The sequence below is a fragment of the Centropristis striata genome, chromosome 21, assembly GCF_030273125.1.
Source record: "Centropristis striata isolate RG_2023a ecotype Rhode Island chromosome 21, C.striata_1.0, whole genome shotgun sequence".
Lineage (NCBI taxonomy): Eukaryota > Metazoa > Chordata > Actinopteri > Perciformes > Serranidae > Centropristis > Centropristis striata.
The window spans coordinates 2,161,849-2,173,119 of record NC_081537.1 but is presented as its reverse complement, the minus strand read 5'-3'; the positions used below and the strand labels follow the sequence as shown (position 1 = coordinate 2,173,119).

At 38.4% G+C, this 11,271-nt stretch overlaps 1 protein-coding gene across 1 annotated transcript; it reads right to left on the bottom strand.

Moving 5' to 3' along the window:
- Window positions 1-1,930: 1,930 nt before the first annotated feature.
- LOC131959059 (monocarboxylate transporter 4-like) lies at window positions 1,931-10,208 on the bottom strand. Its single transcript, XM_059324160.1, has 5 exons — window positions 9,986-10,208; window positions 8,667-8,810; window positions 7,010-7,608; window positions 4,777-4,957; window positions 1,931-3,228 (listed from the first exon to the last, which is right to left on the bottom strand). The coding sequence occupies exons 1-5, from the start codon at window positions 10,206-10,208 to the stop codon at window positions 2,909-2,911; spliced, it is 1,467 nt and encodes a 488-aa protein (XP_059180143.1). The 3' UTR covers window positions 1,931-2,908.
- Between the last annotated feature and the right edge of the window lie 1,063 nt (window positions 10,209-11,271).

The following is an 11,271-nucleotide window of genomic DNA, read 5'->3' as shown; positions in this document are numbered from 1 at the left end:
CTGATCCTGTTCTCTAAGTCAACGAGCCGTGGAGAACCTGCAGAACGATCTTATTTCAGCAGCCATAGAACCGGTTACAGCCGCCCACACAAACAACACATCACTTTTATATTAAAGCAAGGAGTGTTGAGTTAAAAATGGGTTTTTTATGCATGTGACATCTGAAGATCTAGATCATGGGTCTCAAACTTGCGGGCCAGTTGTGGCCCTCGTGACGATATTTTGTGGCCCCCACCTTGATATGAAAGTTTAATGTGAGTTTTATATGAATGGCACTTTACCGTGTTGTGTGTGGAATGTCCCTTTAATTACTTTTTTGGGTAATTTTGTGTCTTTATTTTATAGTAATTTTGTGTCTTTTTTGGGTAATTTTGTCTTTAAAATTTTTTTTTTTTTTTAATATCTGGGGTTTTTTGGTCATTTTGTTTCTTTAAGTATTTTTGTTTGTCATTTTGTGTCTTTTTTAATAATTTTTTGTTCATTTTGTGTCTTTGGTCATTTTGTGTCTTGTTTAAGTAATTTAGTTTTTTTTGTCGTGTGTCTTTTAATAATTTTATCTCTTTTTTTTTGGTCATCTTGTGTCTTTTTTAAGTAATTTTGTGTCTTTTTTTGGTCATTTTGATACTGCCTCCAGCAGCCCCCAGGTAATTTGAGTTTGAGACCCCTGATCTAGATGTTGAAGCTACATAATGCTGAACATTTTTTCTGTTTCTGCATATGTCATGCATAGTGGTACCTATTCTGGTAGTGATGGGACAACAAAGCCTTGTGAAGCATTTCCTTTATGTTTTGACCCCACTAGATGGAGGTCTTGGTTTAAAAAAAGGCTTCATCAATGGTGATTGAGTGTGTTTTCAGCCCTTTGTTGAACAAAGAGCTCCATCTCTTGGGCTCCGTGAATAAAGAAAATGCTTCATGAAGCTTCGTTGTCCCAACATTACCATTCTGTAAACATGGGCAGCACATAAATAAAAACCAAAAGGTATAACAACACACACACACACTGCTGTAAGCCTTTCCTGAATGGAACAAATGTCATTTGAACACATTTCCTTAAAGCAAATATATTTATTTGGGAAAAACAGCAGCAACAACACATCATGTCATCACACAAAGTGAAGTGTTAGTGCAGAAGGTGTGTACTAGATTTATTCACATAAGCAAGTTGTGCTTGCTGTCAGTGTTGAGCAACAAAACAACAAATTGCATATGTGTCATTCATAGCAGGTCCCAGTGTTACAGCATTAAGTCAACTCACACTCATCAGCTGAGGATACGACACCAACACACCGGAGTGAGACGCACCGTTCAAGTTTGTTTAAGTGGCCTACAGACAAATGAGAATATTCACTCAAAGTAGTCACAAAACAAGCAACAACACAAAAAGTGATGGGACAACGAAGCCTCTTGAAGCATTTCCTTTATCTACGGAGCCCAAGAGATGGCGCTCTTTGTTCAACAAAGGGCTTGTAGAACCTGATAATGTAATAAATTCCCGATAATGTAATAAAAATCTGCACTTGAGTCCATTGAAAATGTAATAAAACCTGATCATGTAATAAAGTGCATTTCCCAATAATGTAATACACTTTTTACCAATAATGTAATAAAGTATAACATTAATGGGAAGTTATTACATTATCAGGTTAGCCTTCATTTCCCAAGTCCTGATAATGTAATAATTCCCCAATATTGTAATAATTTACCAGCAGACCACCCATTACTTGGGTTCAAGTGGTGATACTGTGTATCAACTCTAGCTCCAGAGCTCTAGCGCCACCAACAGGTCAAAGTTGAATGTTTATTAACTTTTGACCCGTTCATCCGTTTTTCACAAAGGATGTATCACTGGAACCCTTGGGCCAATCCCAGCTCAATGCATCCTCAATGGGGTTTTTCGGCCATATTGGATTTTCCGCCAACTTTGATTTTATCAAAAACCTTCCATTAATGTTATACTTTATTACATTATTGGTAAAAAGTGTATTTCATTATTGGGAAATGCACTTTATTACATTATCGGGAAGTTATTACATTATCAGGTTTAATTACATTTTCAATGGACTCAAGTGCAGATTTTTATCACATTATCGGGGGTTATTACATTATCGGGAATTTATTACATTATCAGGTTCTACAGGGCTGAAAACACACTCAGTCACCATTGATTAAGCCTTTTTTTTTTAAAGCCAAGACCTCCATCTAGTGGGGTCAAAAAATAAAGGAAATGCTTCACAAAGCTTCGTTGTCCCAACACTGTTGAGTGCCCCGCATATTCAAATTATTAGGGAAATGGAAACTGGAATATATTGACTCCTGAATGAAGAAAACAGGGTCTTTCTGTGAAAAACTGTGCTGATAAAAGTACACAAAACTGCGAGAAGTTACTGTATCTTACTCAGCAGAGCTGGTATTTATTGCCAGTAAAGTAGTGTTGGGACAACGAAGCTTAATGAAGCAAAGAAAATGCTTCATGAGGCTTCGTTGTCCCAACACTAGCGTTAAGTGAGACGTTTTCACGCCCTAAGAAATGTCTGGTTCACACTCTTTGTAACTCTTCATTTAAAACTCATTATCAACAGAAGTTCAGACTGTGTTTTACCATTAAAACCTCAATTTCATAAAAGTTTAGACGCTGTGAGAAACGTAACAAGAACAGAATGCTTCTACGTTAATTATCTACTGCAACTTTTGCAATTGAATACAGTGCAAAGACAATATTTCCAGCTTTTACTTGCTTTATACAGCATCCCAACTTTAGTGGAATGAGAGGTGTGTATAGAATACGGCTCTCTTCAGCTGGTTTCTTCTCCAGCCTTGTTCATACGGCCTCTTTGTGGCTCCGGATCAACCTCAGTACTTTTTATCTCAGTGCACAGTTCCCCCTCTCTCCTCTCTAGTCTTATCTTCATAACGGTGTGTTCTCTTCTCCCATCTTCTCCTCGACCACCATCGACTCTTCTGCTCCTTTTAAACCACTGATTTCTCCGTTTTCTTTGTCCTTTGGCTCCACTTTGCCGTCGTGATCTTCTTCGCTGTCCGCGGCGTCCTTCAGCCCCTCCGTCTCTGCAGCGGTAACCGCCATCTCCAGCTTCGCCTCGGGGTCGCCCGTCTTCATCCGGATGCAGAGGAAGTTCCCGACGGCGATGACGAGCGCCGACAGCGTGACCTCACAGCCCGCCAGCAGGAAGACGTACATGTACTGTTTGTAGGCGTCCAGCAGGCGGCCTGGTGGAGATGGAAGAACATATAGATAGAAGGAGAAGATCAACGTGATTGGTCCTTGGAAAGTAATAACTTGATACTTTGGGATTTGTCAGAAAAGACACAAAATTACCCAAAAAAGAATCAAATTTACCACAAAATGACAAAAAAAGACACAAAATGACCAAAAAAAGACACAAAATGACCAAAAAAAAAGACATGAAATGACCAAAAAGACTAAAACACATTAACACATGAACACTTTAACACAGTGGAGACAGAGCTGACTTCCAAAATGATTTGGCGACCCCCAGAAATCATCTCACGACCCCAATTGGGGTCTGAACCCCGAGGTTGAGAACAGCTGCTCTATGGTACGCTGTTGCCCCATTTTTGGTCTGTCAGATTTCTACAAGTCATGTTTTTGAGTGATGCGATACTTTTAAAAAGAGGGAAGAGTATGGGGAACCAATAGCAATGCTTTAATGTGTCACATGACCTCCAGGAGGCCATATTGAAACATTATTTTACAGACTTTTCCAAAGGAAACAACAAAAAATCACTCAAAACATAATTTCGTGGCCCTTTTCCATCTGGAAAAATATATATTCCTACTGATTAATTTAGCATCTCTTTGGGTAGCTTTATATGTTTTTTTGGGGTCATCTTGTGACTTTTTTGGTCTTTTGGGGTAATTTAGCGTCTTTTTTTTTGTAATTTTACATGTTTTGGGGTCATCTTGTGACTTTTTGGGGTAATTTAGCGTCTTTTTTTGGTAATTTTACATGTGTTTTGGGGTTTGATAGATGAGTAAACCTTCATTTTTGATAGTTTCATACATCAATCAAGACATCAATGGTTCTTTGGTTCAATGTTTCCTACAGGCAACATTCAGACAAGAAACCGGTTAAAAAAAGTTCCTTTTATAATGTTTTTAAATTTAAAATGTTATGTATTGTTCCATGTTGAAGCTACTGAATCTTTTACACATGTTTATTAAATAAATTACGTTAAAATTAAAAAATCTCTTTTTCACTTTTGCACCGTTATGGTACAATGTTGCTTACGGACAACAAACCCCCCAAAAAAGAATGATATAATTTCTTCAGATTATGTTTATCTAGTCTATTTTAAGACAAAAACTGCCATCATAATGCACCATAGAGGGTTAAGAGCTGTGAGCCAACCTCAGTGGGTGTAAAGTTATGTGAGTGAATACAATTTTCTTTCATGAACATATCCATGTATAGTCTGGAAACCAGACGAACCTGCCAAGCTCAAAAAATGATAAGGGATAATTTCACTCCAGAGGCAAAACTTTTTGTTTACTTTAGTTTTCTGCTTTAGGGGCTGTTTAACAACACTTTCATCACTTTCTCAGATTAAGTCTAGGTGAGAGTGTGTTTAGAGTTCCTTTTAAATAATCCATCCATACATCCATTTTCCTCTGCTTATCCGGGGCCGGGTCGCGGGGGCAGCAGGTTAAGCAGGCGTCCCTCTCATAACCTGCATATATTTTTGTTATAAACTGACTAAATGTCTGTGCTTTAAGTATTACACAGTGTGACTGACCTGCACCAGGAGGTCCCACCAGCACAGCGATGGCCTCCATCAGCAGCACCAGGCCGATAGCGCTGGGGAACTTCTCCGTCCCCACGATCGCCATCAGGACTTCGAACTGCAGCGCTCCCACCATGCCGTAGGACATCCCGAAGAAGATACAGAAGATGACCAGACCTGTGTATTCAGTGGCCTGCAGGGAGACAAACAGATATTACAGTTTTATAGAGGACATACGGGTAAAATGGTTGTTTAAATGAAAAACATAATACCAGTCCAACCAGCTATCAACACTTTGTACTGTTTGCCTCATTTTGGACAATTCTTTGGTGTTATTTAACAACCAAGCTTTTGTCTGTAAATATAAAATACTGTTTGTTCACTCTTTCAAGATGTGATATATTCTCTTGTAAGTTATTGTTTGTATGAAAGGCTACTTGTTGTTCTTCAAATGTATTTTGTCGATAGCCTTTAAACCAGGGGTCTCAAACTCAAATTACCTGGGGGCCGCTGGAGGCAGTATCAACATGACCAAAAAAAGGTAGAAAATTACTTTAAAAGACACAAAATGAAAGAGAAAAAAAGACTAAATTACTTTAAAAAGACACAAAATTACTAAAAAAAAGTCACTAAATGATTAGAAAAAGACACAAAATTACCAAAAAAGGACATAAAATTACTTTTTTTAAAAAGACACTAAATTACTTTAAAAAAAAAAAAAGACACAAAATGACCAAAAAAGGACACAAAATGACATTACATAACATTTCCACTTCTTGCGGTAACAACAACACGGCAGATAATAATAATAATAATGATAATAATAATAATAATAATAATAAACGGTCCGGTAGCAGCTGCCTTTCTTTTTGTTAACGTCGTCATAGAAACAAGGTCGGGCCGCGAGTTTGAGGCCCATGATTTAAACACTTGAGTTTTACATTTTGTATTCAGCTGTGATGCCTTTCAAACATTTCAAACCACTGCACTTGCGTAATAATATCCAGTTACACACACTTTTAACCTCACTACCGTGTTGAGGTTTCTGAAGCAACTTCTGCAGCACAAGAACTGCTTTATTCTGCTTTTTCTAGCAACTGTTAATCAGAAGAGATTAAAGCTACGGATTAATAGACCTACATCTATAGAAATATCTAGTGTTGGGACGATGAAGCCTCGTGAAGTATTTCCTTCATTTTATGACCCCACAAGATGGCGGTCTTGGCTATAAATAAAAAGCTTCAGCAATGGTGATTAGGCTCTCCCTGAAGGGAGTCTGCTCTTCTCCTTCACCACAAAATTAGTCTGTTTAGATCAGACATTGTGTGCTTGCTTGCTTTATTTTGCTTTTTAGAATAAATACCTTTTTGGGAATAACGTGCTGTCCTTTTAATGTTCTACACATATGAGTGATATACCGACCTCTTCTATGAAAAGAACTCCAAATTCCTTCACAATTACTAAATATTAGTGTTGGCACAATGAAGCCTCGTGAAGCATTTCCTTTATTTTTTGACCCCACTAGATTAAAGAATAAAAAGGCTTCATCAATGGTGATTGAGTGTGTTTTCAGCCCTTTGTTGAACAAAGAGCGCCATCTCTTGGGCTCTGTAAATAAAGAAAAGCAGAGTTCTTTTCATAGAAGAGGTTAATATATCACTCATACGTGTTGAACATTAAAAGGACAGCATGTGATTCCCAAAAAAGGTATTTATTCTAAAAAGCAAAATAAAGCAATTAAACACACAATGTTTTAAGCCAAGACCGCCATCTAGTGGGGTCAAAAAATAAAGGAAATGCTTCATGAGGCTTCATTGTCCCAACACTATTATTTATTAATTGTGAAGGAATTTGGAGTTCTTCTCATAGAACAGGTCGTTATATCCTTCTTCTTTTTTTTACCAGCCTGATTGTTACAGACTGTGCATTAGATGAAAGAATCTCTTCTGTTTTAAATGATTTTTCTCTTGTTTTTTCCCCCAGTAGGAGCTTGGTTTGTTACCTGTATGTTGTGATGCTGTATTTGTATTTAATTGTTTATGTTAACTGTGTTTAAATGTTGTAACTTGTCACTTTTTATGCTGCTTTCTTGGCCAGGTGTCTCTTGGAAGAGAGATTTTTTTAAATCTCAATGAGACTTTTTACATGGTTAAATAAAGGATATATGATGGCAAGCGACAGACGTGATTTCTTGTGAATCTGTTTAAGAAAGAGAGTAATTGCAGGTGTTTCTGGTTGTTCTTACCTGTGATCCGATGATGTCGGTGCAGCCGTTGAAGAGCATAGCGAAGCTGAACAGGTAGACAGTTCTGGGTCTGACCCACTTGATGCCCGCTATCAGTCCGCAGGCGGGCCGAGCAAACATATCAACACATCCCAAGATAGTGAGCAGCAGTGCAGACTTGGTGTCCTCATTGTGGAGTTTTTTAGCATAGCTGACCACAAAAACAGGAGGCACGAACAAACCCAGCACCATGATAGACGCTGCTACAGTGTAGATAACAAAACCTCTGTCCCTGAACACGCTGAAGTCCAAGAGTTTCCTCTTTATCTGGGGCTTCTTCTCCTGTGGAGCTTCAGGAGCGTCTATCTCTGCTGTCTTGGGGGGCAGCAGAGGCCTCATGAGGGCAGCACAGGCGCAGCAGTTGAGCAGGATGCCTCCCAGTATGAGGAAGCCTCCTCTCCAGCCATAGTGGTACTGGAGGATCTGTCCCAGTGGGGAGAGGCAGCAGAGGGCCACGGGGCTCCCAGCCGCCGCCAGGCCGTTAGCCAGAGGACGCTTCTCACTGAAGTAACGGTTCAGCATGATCAGAGACGGCTGGAAGTTCAACGCCAGCCCCAGACCTGAGGAGAGAGGACAGGAAGGATTAAAACATGTGTTCTCACCAGTCTCTGCAGAAGGTTTTAGATCATGGGTCTCAAACTGGCGGCCCGCGGGCCAATTGTGGCCCTCGTGACGATATTTTGTGGCCCCCACCTTGATATGAAAGTTTAATGTGAATTTTATATGAATGGCACTTTACCGTGTTGTGTGTGGAAGGTCCCTTTAATTACTTTTTTTGGTAATTTTGTGTCTTTTTTTAATAATTTTGTGTCTTTTTTTAAATTTTGTGTCTTTTTTAATAATTTTGTGTCTTTTAAAAATAATTTTGTGTCTTTTAAAAATAATTTTGTGTCTTTTTTGGGTAATTTTGTGTCTTTTTTTGTAATTTTGTGTCTTTTTTTTTAGTAATTTTGTGTGTGTGGAAGGTCCCTTTAATTACTTTTTTTTGGTAATTTTGTGTCTTTTTTTAAATTTTGTGTCTTTTTTAATAATTTTGTGTCTTTTAAAAATAATTTTGTGTCTTTTTTGGGTAATTTTGTGTCTTTTTTTGTAATTTTGTGTCTTTTTTTTTAGTAATTTTGTGTCTTTTTTGTAATTTTGTGTCTTTTTTTGTTCATGTTGTCTTTTTTGGTAATTTTGTATCTTTTTTTGGTAATTTTGTGTCTTTTTTTGGTAATTTTGTGTCTTTTTTTTAAATTAATTTTGTGTCTTTTTAAAATAATTTTGTGTCTTTTTTTGGAAATTCTGTGTCTTTTTTGGTTAATTTTGTGTATTTTTTTGGTCATTTTGATACTGCCTCCAGCGGCCCCCAGGTAATTTGAGTTTGAGACCCCTGGCTTAGGGTGTGAAGAAACCAGAGGGGAGATGTACCAAAAGAGCGCTCAGGTTCTTCCCCTCATGCTCCCTAAACATCAGAAGACTGAAAAGATTTGGAAAAGACTCTCTGAAAACTATCAGCTCCCATCTAAAGACAAGTGTTTAGAGTTTCTAGTCCCAGTCTAGTCTCACACTGAGGTTTTAGACAGGTTTATTACAGGTTTGTGTTTTTGCAGTGAGTGCATGTGTGTTGTGACTCTACCTGTAATAACTCCGATACAGATGTAGATGTGTATTATACTGGTGGCATAAGAAGCTAGAATCATTCCCAGCGAGGCGAAGAGTCCTCCAACCATCATCACCCACCGACAGCCAAACTTGTTCACCATGACGCTGCACAGAGGGCCTGAAAAACACAATCAGTCCATCAGAACACACTTTATGCACCATAATCCACAGTGAATCACTATCAGACGTGTTATTAAGGCTGCACAATTAACCAAATTTTAATCCTGATCACGATTTTGGCCTCCACGATTAAATTAACCTGATCGTCGGCGATATTTCCATTTTAAAATGCGTCTCTCCTGCAGATCTAATCAACACTTTCTACACCAGTAGTCCACCAACCACCAGGGGGCGGGGCCGCTTTTCTCCCCTGTAAAAATCCTGGTTGCTGATTGGATAGAACGCTAAGCAGGATGTGACGTAGTACTGGACGCCACAACAACAACACGCAACATTTGTAAAAGCCGGTGAAGCAGTGTTGCTAACTTAGCGACTTTGTTGCTATATTTAGCGACTTTTCAGACCCCCTTAGAGACTATTTTTCAAAAAAGCGACTGGAGACAAATCCAGCGACTTTTTCTGGTGTTATTGGAGACTTTTGGAGACTCGTTCTTACTCTTCTTAACGAGCCATGGGGGCCGGAGGCTCGTTAAGAAGAGTAAGAACGAGTTGAAGCGGCACAGTCCTCCTGCAGCAGTCTCTCCCAGCTGCAGAGCCAGAGGGGATGTTAACCCCTTATTGGGCGAAGATCCGTATTTGGTAACTTCAGCGGATATCCAAAATAAAAATACAAATATTTTGAGAAAAAAGTGGCAAATTTACTAGATTAAAGTGGCAAATCTGTGTGAAAAAAGTCGCAGATTTACGAGAAAAAAAGTGGGGAAAAAAGCTACTTTTTTCTTGCAGATTTGGAAACAAACAGGCTAACAGTTAGCTAACAGTTAGCTCTGTAGCAGTACAGTGTGTATGTGTTAAACAGGCTAACAGTTAGCTCTGTAGCAGTACAGTGTGTATGTGCTAACAGAGGCTGACAGTTAGCTCTGTAGCAGTACAGTGTGTATGTGCTAACAGGCTAACAGCTAGCTCTGTAGCAGTACAGTGTGTATGTGCTAACAGGCTGACAGTTAGCTCTGTAGCAGTACAGTGTGTATGTGCTAACAGGCTAACAGCTAGCTCTGTAGCAGTACAGTGTGTATGTGCTAACAGGCTAACAGTTAGCTCTGTAGCAGTACAGTGTGTATGTGCTAACAGGCTAACAGTTAGCTCTGTAGCAGTACAGTTCTCCTGGTCTACCTGTGCCGTACAGCATGGCCAGCAGTATGGAGGAGATCCAGGCCGTGTCGCTGTAGCCGACATCGAACTCTCGCATCAGCTCCTTGAAGAAAACGCTGACGGCTTTGGGGAACGCGTAGGAGAATCCGGTGATGACGAAGCAGCCGGCCAACACGGCCCAACCCCAGCCTCCGTCTGGAGCCTTCACCGCCGGAGCTCCATCGTCCACGACTGCTCCTCCCATGCTGCTGTCTGACTGCTGCTGAGCTAAACGGCTGCAAACACAGAGGGAAAACACAGAATTATGTCATGGCTCACATGTGTTTATTTAATAAACTTATTGGGGCTGAGATGGATCAGACAAAGGAAATAAAGGAAACATTTATTGGGACTTTATTGAATCTGGCACCCAACAAATACCCCATTACAAAACAACTACAACTAACAAAAAAAATTCTCAAATTTACATGAAAAAAAAGTGACAAATTTACAAGAAAAAAGTGACGAATTTACAATAAAAAAGTGACGAATTTACGAGAAAAAATTCTCAAATTTACGAGAAAAAGTGACAAATTTATGGGAAAAAAATGACAAATTTACGTGAAAAAAAGTGACAAATTTACAAGAAAAAAGTGACGAATTTACAAGAAAAAAGTGACAAATTTACGAGAAAAAATTCTCAAATTTACGAGAAAAAGTGACAAATTTATGGGAAAAAAATGTCAAATTTACGGGAAAAATGTGACAAATTGCCCTAACCCAACAAATACCCCATTACAAAATAACTACAACTAATAAAAACTCACACTAAAACTAATTTAAAAAAATTCACAAATTTAAAGAAAAAAAAATGTCAAATTTACAAGAAAAAAGTCACAAATTTATGGGTATAAGTGACACATTTAAAGATTTTTTTTTTTAATTTGTCACTTTTTTTCTCTTAAATTCTCAAATTTACAAGGAAAAGTGAAAATTTACAAGAAAAATTTGACAAAAAGGCATCATTTATTGTGACTTTATTGAATCAAAGGTTATTATATTTAACAAAAATAACAAAATAACGAAAACTAGAATTGAAAAAACATTTTTGTTAACTGAAATGACAATAAAAAGCTCATTTCAGTTAACGAAAACGAAGGACATTTTCACTATAATTTTAGTTAGTTTCAGTTAGTTTTAACACAGGAGAAGAAGCCCCAGTTAACTAAAATGTTTTTTCAATCCCAGTTTCCGTTATTTCGTTAGTTCTCGTTAACTCTAATAACCTTGGCTGGTTCAGAGGGAAAACACAGACTGGTGTCATGTCT